Source organism: Gopherus evgoodei, chromosome 6 (assembly GCF_007399415.2).
Source record: "Gopherus evgoodei ecotype Sinaloan lineage chromosome 6, rGopEvg1_v1.p, whole genome shotgun sequence".
Lineage (NCBI taxonomy): Eukaryota > Metazoa > Chordata > Testudines > Testudinidae > Gopherus > Gopherus evgoodei.
In genome coordinates this window covers 84707579-84726039 of record NC_044327.1, presented here as the reverse complement: position 1 = coordinate 84726039, position 18461 = coordinate 84707579, and the positions used below count along the sequence as shown (strand labels likewise).

At 44.3% G+C, this 18461-nt stretch overlaps 1 protein-coding gene across 1 annotated transcript in view; it reads right to left on the bottom strand.

The window, feature by feature from the left end:
• Positions 1–1552: 1552 nt before the first annotated feature.
• ACOT12 (acyl-CoA thioesterase 12) overlaps positions 1553–18461 on the bottom strand; it is a 39493-nt gene continuing 22584 nt past the window's right edge. The window contains exons 7-15 of the mRNA XM_030567901.1: positions 18061–18180; positions 15346–15496; positions 13764–13819; positions 13300–13363; positions 12241–12324; positions 7771–7904; positions 4124–4251; positions 3519–3646; positions 1553–2919 (exon numbers count right to left, since the gene is read on the bottom strand). Of these exons, the coding sequence (XP_030423761.1) occupies positions 2770–2919; positions 3519–3646; positions 4124–4251; positions 7771–7904; positions 12241–12324; positions 13300–13363; positions 13764–13819; positions 15346–15496; positions 18061–18180 (1015 nt within the window). The 3' untranslated portion in view covers positions 1553–2769. The remainder of the gene's footprint in view (positions 2920–3518; positions 3647–4123; positions 4252–7770; positions 7905–12240; positions 12325–13299; positions 13364–13763; positions 13820–15345; positions 15497–18060; positions 18181–18461) is intronic.

The following is an 18461-nucleotide window of genomic DNA, read 5'->3' as shown; positions in this document are numbered from 1 at the left end:
CAATTCTGTGTGATTTCCCAACCAAGTTTTTGCTACCCACAGGTCATTTATAGACAACTACCCACAGCTAGGTCCTATAGTGGTTCTTTGGTGTCTTGCACTCACGTAGACTCTCTACATCCTCTGTCACTGTGCAAGGGGGTGCAAATTAGTATAACAGCTGTGTGTGTATGATGGGGGGAGGGATAAAACCACCCAAATGACTGATGAGCCTAAGGGTAACATTTCTGAGGGCTTCTCACTTTGATTTTTCAAAAGTCACTGGGACCCATATTCTCAAGGCTAGTTAGTTAGGTGCATAAATACTTTTGAGGAGCTGGGCCTAGGTGACTTTGGAAAATGTCTCTCTCATATGTCAGTGGAGTGGCTATAAAGAGGCCTAAAGGAGTCTACTTGACTAAAGCAATCTGAATTAGTATTAGGAGACCAGATCCTAGCTCCTGTTCCATAGTGCAAAATGGGGTGGAATGCATGTCTGAAGATGGGGATTTTCTCAGCAGGGAGAAGATCCCATCAGGTCCAGAGCTGATGTGGCTGGCACCTATGCCAGATTCTCCTACAGCTGTCAACATAGGGGCTGGGGAGGGGGTGTGGCTCAAGTACTGTGTGTTCTGGCTGTCCCAAGCTGCTGGACAGCTCCTTAGGAGACTTGCCAGCCAGCCTATATGAAACAGCCCCATGGCTGCTCTAAACTGCTCAGGGCATAAAGCTGGGATGAAGATCAGGGAGCAGTAACCAGCTCCCTTGTATTCCCCCTGCCCTCCTGTCTCTGTTACCTGCAACAGAGGAGCTGGGGACAGAGGTACCATAACACTACCAGTAACTATCCCTTTTTCTGAGGGCTTGATCTAGCTCTAGTTGAAATCAATGGGAGTCTTTCCATTGACTTCAGTGGTTGCTGGATAGGGTATTAACGGCTCAGAAGGTCTGAATGCACCAAAGCATCAGCCTCTAATGCAGGGGCAGGAAAACTTATTGGCCTGAGGGCTGCATCAGGTTTCTGACATTCTATGGTGGGCTGGTTAGTGGAGGCTGTGCCTCCCCAAACAGCCAGGCGTGGCCCAGCCCCACCCCCTATCTGACTCCACCCTGCTTCTTGCCCCCTGCTGGCCCCTGGGGGATTCCTGCCCCATCCAACCACCCTGGTTCCCTGATGGCTTATCTGGAACCCCTACCTTACCCCCCACCCACCCCCATTTCCTGTCCCCTGACAACCCCCAGAACCCCTGGCTCTGACTGCCCCCTGCCGACCCATCCAACACCCCCCTTCTTGACTGCCCCCCCCGGAACCCCTACCCCCATTCAACCACCCTGTTCCCTGCCCTCTGAACACCCTGACCCCCATCCACACCCTCTGACCGCCACCACTCCAAACTTCCCTGCCATCTATCCAACCCCCCCTCCCCCACCACTCAGCTCCCTGCCCCCTTACCGCGGTGCCTGGAGCACCGGTGGCTGGTAGCGCTACAGCCGTGTTGCCCAGAGCACCAGGACAGGCAGCTGCGCCACTTGGCTGGAGCCAGCCATGCCACCGCGCAGCACAGAGCACTAGGTCAGGGCGGGCTTTGCCCCAGGAGCTCGCAGCCCCGCTGCCCAGAGTATTATGTGGGCGGCGCAGTGATCTGAGGCTGCGGGGAAGAGGGAACAGCAGGGGAGGGGCCGGGGGCTAGTCTCCTGTGCCAGGAGCTCAGGGGCCAGGCACGAGGATCCTACGGGCCGGATGTGGCCCATAGGCTGTAGTTTGCCCACCTTGACTCTAATGCAATCCTGAGGTACACCAACATAATTCCTGAACTTTAATTCTTTAATTCCATCCAAAGGTATTAATTCAAACTAAGGACTAACTGCCAGCAGTATTCCATTTTTTTAATCTCAAAGCAGTTTAGAACAAAAAGCCTCTGAAACCATCATTCCTTTAAGTCTATAATTTAACATGGCCAAAATAGTTTATTCAACGTTATTTACTGGTCTATATTTTTTCAAAGCTATCATAATATTAATACCCAGCACTTCCCTGGCACTTTTCATCGGTAGACCTCACAGCACTTTACAAAGGATGTAAGCTTCATTACTATTGCTATAGACCAGAGCAGATTTTTAGAACTGAGTTTAGAGGCCCTTCCAAAATGGTGTTTGTAATAGAAATTATGTCCTCATTTATGCCTGGGCAACTCCACCAAATTCAAGTGAGCGGTATAAATAAGAACTTGTCTCCATTATATTTAAAATTGATTCATATTTTTAATCAATTCCTAAATCAGTGGGAGTTGTGAGTGCTCAGATTCTCTCAGGATCAGGGCTGAAATGAGGTGTGTGGCTTAAAGTAAATATTTCAGTCTGGTAGATCAGGAGTTCTCAACCTTTTTGTTTCTGAGCCCCGTCCCCCCGCAACATGCTATAAAAACTCCACAGCCCATCTGTGCCACAACTGGTTTTCTGCATATAAAAGCCAGGGCTGGTGTTAGGTGGTAGCAAGCAGGACAGTTGCCTGGGGCCCTGCAAAGTTGAGTTGCTCAGGCTTTGGCTTCAGCCTCGGATGGCGGGGCCCCATTTGTCAGCCCTGTATGGTGGGGCTTTGGCTTTCTTTCCTGGGCCTCAGTGAGTTTAATGTTGGCCCCTGCTTGGCGGCCCTCCATTAAAATTTGCTGGCGGCCCCAGACTCCTGGTTGAGAACTACTGTAGTAGATGATATAGATATTGAGAATCCTCATGTTTGCATGCAGCACTTAAAATTTTTTTATAATCTTCAGAGCTTCCCTGATACTTTACTTAAAACAAAATACTGTAAATCTTGCTATTGTCTATCTCCAAGAACCTGATGCATGCAGAAGCGGTGTCCTCAATGGATTTTGATGAGCCAGTGAGATTTGCAGCAAGGTAAGGCAGAACACCAGAGGTAACTTGGTTAAAGTAAGACACCTGGGTAACAAATTAAAAATGAAAAACTCAAAACTTGGGGAACGTGAAGGTCATTTTCTCAGAATCTATATCAGTATCAGTCCCTGAGAGGATTTTAATACAAAAAATAAAAGCATTGTGAAAGCAATATTAACTGGAAAATCATCACCTTTTTAAAAGTATGTTAGTGATCTTAATGGCCCCACATCAGCTAACTGCTCAACCATGTGCTAAATGTATACAGCAGCGTACCAGAGAGCAGAATTTGTTCCATCATCTCTAACTCGTTAAATACCTTTGTTTTAGTAACACAAATGTTGGCTGAAGAAAGGCACTTTAGACCAGTTAGAGTACCCAAACATTTTCATACGTATATGTTCTTATATAATAACCTTCCCTTCAAAGTGAACGCAGATATTCCTTACTCTCAAAGTCAGTGTAATGCTTATAATTTAACATCTTAATATCCACAGGAATTCAAGTGTTTAAGCAAATTTAGGAATAAAGTGATTCTTGCCATTGTTTCACGGGTCTGTTTAAGACAGTTCACTTCAATGAGATGATGCACGTATAATATTGGAGGGACAGCAGATACCATTGTGACTTGTAAAGCTACTTACTGTACAGGAGTTGTTGCCGTCACTATGGATCAGGAATCCTGCACATAGGATTTCACTTCTGCAATAGGTTGGAGAAGGTGGCAGAGATGTCAGGGTAACTGACCTCACAGCTATTATGTAAGGATCACTGTAGGGAAAAAAACCAAGAGACTCTTCAACAAGCTGTAAAAAGATACATATGAGTAACTTGAACTATACTAAAAGTAGTTTACTGTCTTTAAACCATATAAATGACACATTTTCTATGAAAACATTAAAGTTTCAACCACAGCTGGCCCATGTAAGAAATGACAGCCCTAAGTGTGATTTGGAGTGGCAAGCTTATAAGAGGGAGTGCATGCCCCTGTTGTGTCTAACCAGCACGTGTATGCAAAGGGGTTGCAGTGAATCCTCAAATTGCTCATTAAGACCACTGACAAACAGTGCCAGGTGAAGATCATAAAGCTGATGGTCCAAAACAGCAGTCCATCCAAATCCTTATGGGCTGCAATAATATCTTTACTACATTTATTGTTCTTGGACCTGTCTTCTAGATATGCATGGTAATAAAGAGTTATAGCTCCAAAGGTTCTGCACCAGCCAAACTTGAAATTTGCGTGCTCATCCAGTCTTACAGGGCTGTCTTCGAGACACAAGAACTACAAAATCTTTGGGTTTATCTCCATTCACTGATGGCGATGTAATGTGATATATCTTCTCATCTTCATTCACATTCTCTATGACCTCACACATTCTGCAAGTACATTTAACATGCCACAGTCAGGACAGTTGAGCACCTGAAGTGTTCAATAAGCTCTCAAAAAACACTGCATCAGAAAGAACACCTTACTATTGTTTTGTAGGCTATTCAGTTTTTCTTTGGAGTACTCGGGGCATGTTAAAACTAGGCTGGAAACTAATTTTCAGTTCAAGTGGGCTTGTGCCACAAATAATGTTATTTTTCTGCAAAAGGGGGCCCAACAGCAAGTTCTCAGAGAATGGGGGTGTGATGAAACAGAATGAAAGAGCCTTCTTTGCAAAAGCAGCAAAGAATCCTGTGGCACCTTTATAGACTAACAGACGTTTTGCATCCGACGAAGTGGGTATTCACCCACGAAAGCTCATGCTCCAAAACGTCTGTTCGTCTATAAGGTGCCACAGGATTCTTTGCTGCTTTTACAGATCCAGACTAACATGGCTACCCCTCTGATACTACTTTGCAATGCCTCATCTATGGCTCTGCCCCCCCACGCTCTTAAAAAAAAATCGAATAAAGCTCCAGGACCAGCTGGTATTGGAGCAAGCAGTACAAGCAACTCTCTCTCGCATATTGTCAGTTCCTCTTGGAAAAGCATCAAACTACATTCAGTACTATTTTCTAAATTATCTAACTGTTCCCCTGTATCACTGGATTTATGGCTAATTACAACAATCTATAACCCACTAACAACCCCCACCACCTCATTGTCTTTCTCCCCCATCTGCCTTTTGCCCCTATGATTGGAGGGGTGTTCACAGGCCACTTTACCTTGACTGGTCCCTTGAAATATGTGTTAACTACTGATGCTAATCAATCTGTTCCACCTTGTATTTAGCTGTGACACTCTGAGGACATTTCCCAGCCCCGAAGAGCTCTGTGTAAGCTCAGCTGGCCACCTGCCCTATCTTAACATACCTGGGAAAGTCAAAGACCCAGGAGCATGGTCCCCTTCCAGATCTATTTCCATGATTAAAACACTGGCTGAAAGACTGCGTGCAAGACTAGACCATTTTTCTCCTGAAACTTGTGGGCCAAAATCGAACAGCCACTCTGCCCCTGGAGCTCTGTGGGCCTCCAGACACTCAAAACTTGAATCTATTTCAGGCTTTTTAGATGCAGCAAGAGCATGTGAGAGAGCATCTTGGAACATTCTCTTTGATGTTTTGCATGAATTTGGATGAGATGATGTAGTCCTCCAGTGGCTCAAAATTTTATACTCTCATCCTAATGCGTCTGTACTAGTTTTTATTCCAAGTTGCACATGTAAGAGTACACTGTTTAGGACTAGACACCTGACAGGGTATCCTTACTTGCTCTCTTCTTAGAGCTGCTAGCCACCTACCTTAGTGATTTACCTTTATTTCAATATAATCCTCACTCCTGGGGGAAATCCTGCATGACTGCGTGCCTGCAGAAAACGCCCCCCCCCCCAAGAATGCCTGTGCTTCCCTGCAGAAAATGGCAGGGAAGCCATGGGTGCGGGGGGGGGGGGAGGGGAAGGTGGGGGAGATGGGCATGACGATGGGTTCAGTTTTTTGGAGGCATGGGTGGCCCGGGGTGGGGGTGGGGGGAGGAACATAGGGTTATGTGCCACTGATGCCCCACCTTCTTCACTGACTCTGCAGCTGAACGCTGCCTCCTGGGTCCTAGTTCCAGTCATGCTCCCCTTCTGTGTGCTGGGAGCCTTTTTGTTTTCTGTGCAACAGTGCGTGCCTGCAGTGGGGCTGGGTAAGGGGGGAAGGATGAGAGACATGGGGGGGGGGAACGAGGGGAGTGAGAGGGAAGAAGCCGTGGGGAAGGAATGGGGTGGAATAGGGCAGGGGGAAGAGGAATGTGGCCATGAGTGGAGAGGGAGCTAGAGAAGAAAAGGGGTTAGGGGAAATGGCCGGGGGGGTGGCGGGAGCCCAGCATGTGGTGTTTCATCAGCAGCAGCTGGGGCTCCCCCCATTAAGCAGGCCCATCAACCCCTCATCTTGACAAGCCCTACACCCCTACACCTGGACCCCTCTGATGAGCCTCCCGCACCCCACAGAGCCCCAGCCAGCTGCATCTGAACCCCCCCATCCCATCAAGCACTATTGCTGCAGCTCCTGGACCCCTACACTGAGCCGTCCCACCCAGACTCCCCCACACACCAACCCCATCCCCAGATCCACTCTCCTGAGCCCCCAACCACCTTCACCTGGGTCCCCTGCAGAGGTCCCTGGAATCTCCCACTGAGCCCCTGTGATTTAAATCTCCCACTGAGCCACCTGTACCCAGATTGCCCCGCAGCCCCACACAGAAACCTTTCACCCCACAGCGGGCTCCTTCCACACCCACACTAAACCCCTCCACACTTGGATCCCGCTGGGCTGAGCCTGCCCATCCACACCAGGTGTGCCTGGGACAGAGAGGCAGGGTCCCGGGGGTGTTTCTGTGGCAGGCCTGGCCCTTGTACTATGTCAGGGTCAGGTGCACCCTCACTGCTGAGGCCCTGTACAAGAGGACATGGGGGCTTCAGGGTGATCTCCCACCTCAATGCAGCCAATGGCCTGTGCTCCCCACTGACATGCTGGAGCCACATTTATTTATTGACAAATAACATTTGCAGAATTTTATAATATCGTGTGCATCATTTTTAATTTTTGGCACAGAATTCCATCAGGAGTAAATCTTCAAACCTACTTTTTAGGCAGACAATATTTTTTGCTTTATTTCTATCCTAATGGCTGAGTACTGTGGAGCCAATAGATCATTCTGGCCAATTCTCGAGGCTATATATTAGTAATAAGAAATCTGACACTCTGGATCTAGTGCCACATACGACTTTCACTTTTCTTCAGACTTTCCTTTTTGTTGGGCTCAAAACTCAGCCAGGCAGACCTGCAAGTCCCTTCGAAGCACCACTCAGAGCATAATCAGAACATTTATCCTCTGACAAAAACCTTTAAAGATACAATGAATCGCTGGAAAAGCCTCTCCTTAAGTGCATGTACACACCTAATTAAAATGGTACCACATCCACCTGTTTTATATCATCTCCCACTATTTCCTATTCTATTCTCTGTGAGGGATATTAAGAAAATAAACAGCTTACAGAATTTATTTGGATTAGAAAAGACAAGAATTACTCTAAAAAAACATAAAATTTATTTGGCATTTTGGAGGCTATGATTATGAGCTTCCTGATCTCTGACATTATATTCAGCTGTGTCACACTGTGAATTGGTCACACAGCATAAACATGTTTAATTAGAGCAGACTATAACTGAGTGAACTGCTCTGCCTTGCTTCTTGCACTGTGCATATACACTATAAGCCTATGCGATTACAGTTGAACCCGTTATTATACACCATGTTTAGGGCATGGAAACTTGCCCATTCTCATACAGGATAACCTCTGGCCGAGCCCCTTCTCGTGTCACTCCATGGCAATCCCAATTTTAATCCAGAAGAAAATGATAGCATCTGAAAAGATTAGTTAACAGCACAGTCAAATAGTGCTAAAAAAAAATATTGAGCTGCTCTTACAAGTAATGTTTGTCCCATTGCCTGCGGAGTCTGAAGTCAGACAAAAGGAAGAACGCTAGGTTTGATGGTATCCTCACTTGCATTTCTACCTTGACAGACAAGGTATCACTTTCCTCATGTGTGAATATTTTTATCTGCAACGAATGAACAGCATTTTAAAAATACAGAATGAAGAATATAAATGGACAACTTCATCAGCTTTTTACTTGGCAAGAGAACATGCAACATATGTCTGACAGGCAGCGAGATGCAGATGAGTATTTAAGATTAGTTTCTACATCCTTCTCACATTAAAAAGTATACATTTATGAAGAAAAGGATAATACATGATGGTGTGATATAGTACTAAGGGGTTTAACTGCATAAATTGGGAGTAATTGAATTGCTCATGAGTGATGAAGGAATAAGTCATAAGCATCAATACAATCTCACATCCCATGTCACCATATAGTTTGTATAAACCAGTTACAGTATTGAAAAGCTGTTTCACAAACATTTTAAGAGTTTTAATTTTTTTTGGTATTTCTCTACCGAGGAAGCCAAGCAAACTGTACATAGGGTTACCAGATAGCAACTGTGAAAAAATGGGATGGGAGTGGGGTATAGGTGCCTATATAAGAAAAAAATCCTAAAAAGTGAGACTGTCCCTTTAAATATGGGATATCTGGTCACCCCAAACAGGTCTCAGGGTGTTTGACAGAGCCCACTTCCTGTGTGATTTCCACAAACACCAGGACACCCTTTTCTGGTACAGAAAAAAATCCTCTTCATTAAGGCCCCCAGATGCTCAGGCCACCTATTCAAAACAAAGGGCCAAATCCCAGGCCCCCTCAAAAATCCCCTGTGTTCCACCCAAGTGCAAGGACCTAGGATATTGGACTTAAAAGTCATGACATTTTTATATATTGAAAAGCTGTTATTGGCCCAGAATTCCATCTTGTCCCTGGGCCCTGAGCAGGTAAAAACATTGTAAATATTGGCGGGCGGGGGGGGGGGGGAATACCTGAGCACTTTTCAGTAGTGAATGAAGCCACATGGCTAATGCCTGACATGTATTGTTTGTTCTCACGCTCACCCTCTCTCCAGGAGGAGAACTCTGTGTGCAGTGGAGTATTTTGTTCCAGTAAGCTTTTGCTTTTGTTTTTCTTTAAATATACTTGTTGCGCTGGGTTTGTATTAGAGCTCTCCACACAGAGACTTAGCGTGCATCAGGCAGTGTACTGCAGATTCACACCCCAACTCTAAGTGTCCATGTGGACGAGTCCTTAGAGAAGCCAGGTGGAAGAAGTACTCAGACTAAATGTTTACTGTTAGGAATATGTACTATGCCTTTAAGAACAGAGCACATGTAAGAGGGAAATAGACTGGGGTTAGTGAGAAGGGGTTGGAGGCAGTCTAGTGGCAGCTCCATCGGACACACAGTTAGGAGCTCATGGGTCTCCTTTAGTTTAGGTAACTCAGTTTTAATTCTTAAGAGTTTCCCCTTATGAATTCACAAGACAATACATGGTATCAGCTGGGTACAAGAGAAGACAGAAAAGAGGACTATTGTGAAAGAGTAAAGAAGTCATACTGGAGAAGGACCAACTAAAAGCCCCCAAGGCATTGAAATTCTCAGGTAATTCAGCAGACTCCTGCAAAGGATTCGAACAGAGTTTTGATATATAAATGCAAGCAGCTGGCTCTGGTGAGAAAGAAGACCAGCAGAAAACAGCTATCTCCTTAAATATTTCAGGACTTGAGGCAGTGGATGTCTTTTATAGCATGCAACTAAGTCAGGCAGACGTTTGAAGAATATTGTATACCTTAAAAGAGTAAAACATTTGAAAGGTTTAAGTTTCACCTAAGACGACAAAAATGAGAGGAGTGTCCTTTGAAGAATTCCTAACAGAGCTGAAGCTAATGAGCTCAACCTGCAACAATGGACAGTTAACAGATTGTTATAAGGGATCGACCTGGAATTGGAATTAAAGCTCCAAAACTGAAAAAAAGAGTGTTGGCTGACACAGAGCTCACTTTGGATAAAGACTGTGTCAGGCAGCAGCAGTCACTCAAAACAGAACAATAATAATGGAAGGAAAAGAGGACACTGCCACTCCGGATATGGTGACAAAAGAGAAAAAAACTGGCAGTCAGTAAGTCAGTACAGAACAAAAAACACCAAGAAGCCTGAAAAAAGCAAAGCATGATAGTTTGCAAGGGAAATCTTCAAGGACTGCACAAGGTGTGGATAAAAACAGACTTCAACATTGCCCAGCTTTTGGGAAGAACTGCAATGTTTGTAAGAAATACAATCCTTTTCCCAAAGTCTGCAGCTAGGATGAACAACTGCAGAAGAGGAAAGCATGCATGCAGCTGCAGTAATCCAAGAAGAGAGCAGGGACAGCAACAGAAAAGGGAGTTTCATCTAGGACAGTGGTTTTCAGCCCGTGGTCCGTGGACCCCTGGGGGTTCACAGACTATGTCTAAGGTGTCCAAAGGTGTTCACACCTCCATTAGAAATTTTTTAGGGGTCCACAAATGAAAAAAGGTTAAAAACTACTGATCTAGGAGCTGTATCTTGAGAGGAAAAAACAGATGGACAGTTTCCTTATAAACTAATGGGACTCTTACATTTCGACACTGGTGCTCTGGTAAATATTGTTTTAGATATTAGTTTTAAAAGGTTAAAGAAAAAAACATGGAAAAAATTGTGAGCAACAGGTTAAATTGAAAGTTTATAGTGGGGAACTCATTCCTACTAGAGGTATGTGTGTACCAAGAGAAGGTAAAAGATATAACTGGCGCAAAAGTATTTTACTACTTTAGATGCATTGTCTGGATTCTAGCAGATTCCCTTACATGAGAAGACCACTATATGGAAGATATTGCTTACTCAGATTACCATTTGGTCTAAAATCTGCTCCAGAAGTTTTTCATAAAAATGTGCAACAAATATTTGAGGGAATTGAAGGCGCAGAAAAAAGCACAATAGAGGATCAGAATTACAGGTTAAAGAGAGCATTGGGCAGGACAAAAGCAGAAAGCCTGAAGCTAAATAAACAAAAATGTAAATTCAGGCTCAGAGAAATTAACCTATTTAGGAAAAAGGTTAACTGAATAAGGGGGGATGTATTGATCTTACCAGAACACAAGATGCAACATAGGGATGGCTGATTTTTTTGGTAAATTTAAACCTAATTTAGCTGCAGAACCCAGCAACCTCTGTGCACTCATTGAAATGAATAACCAGTGGACAAAGCATGCTAACCTGGACAAAGAGTTTGGTAATTTAAAACAAATGATTCAAAAAAACACTATTCTAAGGTATTTTGACAGCAGGAGGCAGACCTAATTGTTCACTGATGCCTCCAAAGAAAGCATAAGGGCTGTGTTGCTACAAAAATATGATGAGCATTGGAGACTGGTGGCATATTCATCCAGGGCTCTTGCAAAAACAGAATGCCACTATGCCCAAATTGAAAAGGAAGCTTTACCTCTGGTTCATGGTTGTAAAATATTTCATGTATTTATTTTAGAAGACTAATTGTTGCAGAAATAACATGGTTTATGGCCAAGGGGTAGCCCACCACACAGACTACTTTGGATGTGGGAAGCCCAGGGCTTTCAGAGTCCAGAGCTCTGGAGCAGCTTGTACTTGAACTGCCTCAGATATGGGGAGCCCACAGCTTCCAGGATTCATGCCTCCAAGGCTGCCTGCCAGATGAGATTTCATTCATGAAGCTAGGGCTTCATTCCCTTTTCTTGGAGAATGTGACAGGGTGTATCAACCCCGTTGGACAGGAGGGGGTTAAGAAGCACTCTGGGCTCAGGGGCCTCATCCCTCTGCCTGTGCATGCTCGGGTTGGAGGCGGGGTTTAAAAGGCTACCAGACAGCTCACTCAGATGCTGGCAAGCCAGGGAGAAGGATGTGCTCTGGGATTTCCAGGGAAGGATGTGACCTGATTCCTCCACCAAGCCAGGGAATGGGGGAACTGCCGCTCCCAGAGACTGGGACCAGGGCCAGAAGCACAGAAGGCAGCACTCCCCCATGGATGAACGGAAGCCAGCTGGGATGCAGTACAAGGGACAGCCTCTGAGAGCCCTGGGTCAGAACCCAGTGGAATGTGAGGTCCTGGGTTTCCCTACCCCTCCTGTGAGCCGCACCCATGAAGTGGAGCAACAGCCCATGTGGCAGAGCCACTGCCTATGAGCTGTACCCATTAGGCAAGGATGCTACTGGAGACAAACCATGGGGCATAACTGCTGCCTTGGCTCTAGCCGCCAGGCAGGAGATGCTGCCTCCCACTCACAGAGAATTTCAAAAAAATTGTTTTTCTTTCCTAATCAGAACTAAACCAAATTTTGAAATATCATAATCATTCATGAAACAGAATACACTTTGTCTGCCCAGTTCTAATGGTGAGCATGATCTGGCCCTCCAAATGTTACTGAAGTTGGCATGCAACTGTTCGACAATTCTGTACTTACATTTTCCAGAGTGCTGGTTATTTCCCATCCACATTTTGTTGCCAGCACTGTCAGGGTAGCTACATTGCTGTAACTCAAGTATGCCTGAAATGTAAGATATATTATTAAAAATGAAGGGCTGATATAAAAGAGAATCTAATTTCTGTACCATAGTTACCCCAGAATCACAAACCAGGCAAATGGATTTTTTCCTATAAGTGGTCTTCTTCCAAAAAACACAGTCCATTAGTTTCCAAATTAAATACTTTCAATAGCTGGATTGTGTTTTCACATGGCTGATGGCAAAAGAACCCTAATTAAAAACACTAATTTGGCTTTCTTTGATGGATAAAATAGAGCAAAAAAAAACCCCTCTACAAAAAAAACAGAAGGTGTAATCAGAGGAGTGGATATCTGGACTGGATGCCTATTACTTGTGTTTGACAACACTGGATAGGTACGTATCAAGGATAGAGCTGATATTTGGAAGTGGTAAAAAGAGAACAAACAATGCAGGAATCTTTAAAGACGTTTCAATTTCATTTAAAAAAAATTGGATCATTCAGTTTGTTCAGATCTACTGTCTGTTTACATTTACTTTTCTGCAGAAAAAAATTGCTACATTCACAGAATTCAAACTCCGATGGTAACACACTCCAGTGCTGCCATAGTCAATGGTAAATCATTTCCCACATTATACATTTCAAATTATTATTTATTTACTTTTAGATTTAATTATAAGGACCTAATACAACATCAAGGAACCAGTGGGGGTTAAAAAAAACTTTCGTACAGAACATTCTGCAATAAAATAACACTAGGGATTTGCACAAATACACAAAATCATGGAAATTCAGGGTCAGTATTACTAATCCATCCTTACTTCACCCCACTGTGTGTAAGTATTGCTACATATACACTGTACACATTTACCCACTCTTCCGACATTAGGTACAGCCGGTCGAGTTAAGATGCTAATTGTTTGCGTCAGATCTTTAGCATTGTTTTGGCATATCCAAAATGTCCATATGCACCTCTCAGACTATGTGTGTGGATGAATTCAGATGACGTAAGTATTACCTGGTTGCTTGTATCCCAGAGATCAGAGGAAGGAGTGTCTTCCTTATTGGAAAGGATGTATTTTCTGAAATACATATTATGTATACAAAGAGGTCAAAACAAAACAAATAGTGTTCCTTGTCTTCCTTCAGTGTACAACAACCACTTGCATAGTATTCAGCATCTTCTGAATGCTTTACAAATATTAATTAATTAATCCTCACAACAACATGGTGAGTTAAGTAAGCATTAGCTCCTCTTTCTTCCCAAAAAAAGCCCAAATATTTCTTGACTTACTCAGATGAATAGTAGTCATTGATTTCATCATGACTTAGGCAAACAAGATCAGGTCCAGAAATGCTAAGTACCAATAGCTATTGCGTCTGAGAAGGCTTAAAATAATGAGCACAGTATATGTAAACAAAAAAGTTCACTTCTGCCACAGTGAAAGATAGTACCAAGTTACCATTGAAATTTATTCATACCTGGTTAGTCTAATTCTTCTGCGTGCAATAGCTCCATGATATCTTCTCAAACCATCCTTCACAAGAAGCAAAACAAAACAGAAATAATCTGATTGAATTATGATACATTCTACTTCAATAATGTTGTGCAAATAAAAGACAATTAAGAAGTATTTATTAAAAGGGACACTGTCATATACCAAATGTAAACTATGTTATTAAAGCCTCTCTCCCCCCAAATTACTGCACTTATTACAATGGAATTTCCCCAGGTATGAACTTGATCAATTTTTTTTTTAATGCGATGTATCCCTTCACATAGCAAAAATAATCTCAGTACCAGTCTGGAGTATTTTAGTAGCATAGTGTTATTACATGAACTTTTGCCCAGGAGCCAATAGAGAAGTATAATGCTAAACATTTTGTACTTGCCAAAAGTGCCACCTTTTAGATAAAATATTAATCCAAGGAACCTTCTACACAGTGCTCAACATGGAAAGCAATATTTGAGGGATTTCTATACCGCCTTAGTATATGTCTGAGTTGGAGAGCAGAGGGCAGTGCATTATGAAAAATTAGAAGTGAGCACTGCACAATAGGTTTGATCACCACCTCAAACTGACTATTCAAACACTACTTTCTTCCATTGCTATTCCATTTAGAATAGAAATTTCAAAAGCAACTAAGTAATTTAGGAGCATAAATCCCACTGAATGTCAATGGGATTGGGCTGTGTGATTTAGGTGTTTTTGAAAATATCGGACCTAATCCTCTATTTTAGTCTGTTAGTCTGCATATTTTTTCTTCTTCAACTGCAGTAGAAAGCAGCTTCTTTTTTTTATTTCTGCTTCAGAGCTGGTACTCTGTTCTTGTTAGAAAAAAGGTACTGGACTTAATGCCCTGTGAGCTGCTGCTTAGTTGAAGCACTGCTTCTCTGGTGGAAGTTAAGGTGCCATAGCATTTTTTAGAAGAGTGGAGATAATGCTGACATAGGAATCAGCTTTCCCTCTTGAAACAAGATAGAGTTTAATGTGCAAGGTAGTGCACTGGCTAGTGCAGAGTGCATATGACTCCTCATTTCCTTACAAAGTCATTACCCTCCTAGTTATTAATTCACTATTTTAGTAGCTCTTTTATTTCTGCCCTGGTACTTTATGGAGTTCTGTGATAAGAGAAAGAAAAAAACGCTAACAAAAGATTACATCATAGCAAAATATTCAAAACAACAGTTTTATAGTCATGAAGGTTTAAAAGCTCAATGAACCACTTTAAGGGATCCATGTACTTGGGCTGGAATTTTCAATGGAGCCAAAGGGAAAAAGGCACTAATTCCCAATGAAATTCAATAGGACTTGGGTGCCTGACTCCAGCCACTTCCTTTACAAATCCATAGGCTAGTTAGGAGTTGTTCAATTAGCCTACAAGCTTTCTCAAGTTCAGAATATCCTCTTGAGGAAGAGAAAGTGATTCAGTTTATAACCTTGTTTAGCTCTTCACTCCCCTGGAATGTCTGACAGTGATTGGCTGTGTGATATGCATTATTTTGGGTTGGACTATATAAGCCATCTCTATATTCATTCTCTCTCTCGTGTAAAGAGCTGACCTTCGTAGTGGGTTTGACTCTGGGAAAGGTGAGGAGCTCTCCTTTGTCATTTACAGCATTAAAAATCAGAAAAGCGCTGTTAATATGCCGTGCTTGGCCTATGGTCCACTCCTCATAGTTGTAGGCCTCAACACGAACGCCAACCTCAACACTGAAAGAAGAGTTTAAATGAATTATTTAACCACAACAGAATGACACAGAAGCAGCAATGAAACAAACATAACTAGAGCTGTTATACACTTCTTGGGTACAGGGAACAACAGTGATGGAAATCTGAGTATTTTGGATATATGAACAATTAATGATTAGTTTTCTATCTGGACACAGAGGCATATTTCAGCAGTGATGTAAAAGGTGATGTAAGGTAAATGTCAGGACTAAAATAGGCAGAAAATTTATTAAAGTAGCAAAGTAGTGTAGGTGCTTAGATACTTAATGATGAGCAGAGTGTGGGAACTGGGGGCTGAGGGCAGGGGGAAGACTCGGGGGTGAGAGCAAACTTGCACTGATTGGCATTCAGATGTGCAAGACAAAGGTAACTCACAGCAAGCTGGTGTCCTGAGGGGACCAAATTTAGCCCTTGATAAAGGGAGTAGCAGTGGGAGTTACATCTATTGCCACCAGGACCCTATTTGCTCCAGAAATATTGACATGGCAGAATATAAGCTGAAGTTCGAGGCGGGACTGCTGTAACTTACACCCTCCTGTGGCTTTTCATGTGGCACTTCCACCTACCTTCTTAGGGCACAGCCTCTGGTCTGGCTGAGCAGTGCTTACCACAGGACCAGTGGTTGGGGTGGGGGTAAAGATGTGTTTAAGCGACTTTGACATTCCAGGTCCCAGGCTGGCTAGGGAACTGTCACTTCCCTGGTGTCATTTACTTATACCTGACTGCAAGGAGTCATTCCAGTAGCTGAGGATCCCCCTGGCAAAGGGGTATTGCAACCACACACACTCTTTCCTAGGTTTCAGAAAGGGGCTTGTGGTGTAGGAGCCTCAATAGTAACCTTAAGTCACTGGAGGTTTCCCCCACCATGGGGGGATTCTCAGAAGGTACGATCAACTGTGTGTAAGCACCTGGCCCTTGTTGCTGCCAATACAGAGGGGCAGAAGGGTTACATGTGTTTAAGTCTGCTTTATGCCACAGGATGGGTACAAAGCAGACTTACTGAATTCAGGCATCAGGCCCTTTCATTGTGCTAAGTAATGCTCATTAATACTCATATTCTGCCCAACTTAGAACCAGTGCAACTGGTATAAAGACTTCTATGGCAGCTGTACCCATTTCTTCCAGGCAGCATATGGCTGGGTTTAACACCAAATGTCCTCACTCTCCCCTTCCTCCTCCCTCTTCCAAAACGAGCTTTGCAACCAGGAAGCAGCTGCTAGGGCCTGGACTCTGCGGTAAGCTCCACACAAACAGAGCCCTGTATCCACATGGAGTATACTCCATGATCAGGGTCCAAATGATTACAATGTCCATTGATGAGCTGCCAAAATCTTAACAACCAGTTCCCTACCGGGTCTTTGGTGGCACTTCGGCAGCAGGTCCTTCAGTGCTGCGATCCGCCACCAAAGTGATGCCGCAGACTCGGCGCGCCGCCCGGTGAGTACAAGCCCTATACGTTTTTTAACATGTTTTTGTTTTCCAGTCATCCCTGCCGGGGCCCTGTTGAAACTGTTCGAATCAGGCCCTGCAATTCCTAAAGCCGGCCCTGCACATCATGGGTGCAAAATTGCATAAGGGGCCAGGTAGGGAAGACTGTGCCTCCCAAAACAACCTGTCCCCCTCATCTGATCCCCACCATGTCCTGCCCCCGACTGCCCCCCTCAGAACCCACAAGGGCCGCAAGCAACCCATCAACCCTCCACCCACTCCTTGTCCCCTGACCACCCCCTCCTGAGATGCCCCACCCTAACTGTCCCCCAGGATCCCTCCCCACCCCCTACCCAACTCGCCCTGCTCCCTGTCCCTTGACTCCCCCGACCCCATCCACCACCACCCCGACAGACCCCTGGAACTCTCATGCCTACCCGAACCCCCAAGTTCCCCATTCCCTGACTGCCCCCCAGAAGCTCCACCCCCTCCAACCGCTCCCTGCCCAGCCCCTGCCTCATCCAACCCCTCCTCCCAGCCCTGGCCCAGCCCCCTTACCATGCTGCTCAGGGCAGCATGTAAGGATGCTGTGCGGCCCGCTGGAGCTCGCAGCCCCCCTTACCTTGCCGCTCAAAGCGGCAGGAGCTGCCCAGAATGCTGACGCTGGCAGCTTGGCACGCTGCAGTTCTGAGGGGGGGGAGCAGGGGAAGGGCTGAGAGAGTCTCCCCAGCTGGGAGCTCAGGCGGGCCCCTTTAACAGCCTGCCAGCCCCTTTAACAGCCGGTTCTACACCGGCTTCTAAATTTAACAACTGGTTCTTGCAAACCAATGGGAACCGGCTCCAGCTCACCACTGGAGACTTGGAGTTCATTGGATCGCTTAGCATTACACTTGTAATTTAGGTTTGCAGAATTGGAGGGTATGGGTGATCTTTTAGATTTGAATAAACAATAAACCAACCTTCAATCTATTTTTGAAATGAGAAAAGCAGAGCTATTTTTAAAATATTTCTTCATTAAAAACCTGATAAGGAAAACCCCAATGAGGGCTTGAGTCTGAAATATTCAGGAGGGCTTGTGCTATTAAAGGGCAGTGAGACAAGCCCATAGATAGTGTTACCTTTTCTGAAATGTGTTGTTAACTATTGCTTTGAAGACAAGACGATCACCAACAGTGGAGGGTCCCCGGAATTTAAACATATCAGCTGATTTCAGGGTGGGATATGAATGACAGAGACGGCTGAATGAGAAAGCAGGAGAGACACAAAACAGAGTATATAGTCTTGTAATTCTTTTTTCTATATTGGTACAGCCCAGGATTATTTCGCATACTTAAAGTAATGAGCTTGGCACAAATTAGAAGTTCACAATGCAAGCCTAATTTAATCCCTCGACTTCTCATAAATGACAGCACATTCAGCTATATAACAGCACAGAATTTGGGTCTCAAAATATAATACCACTTCTATTGTGCTGCTTCATTTGCAATGCACTGTACAAACATTTAACTAATTAAGCCTA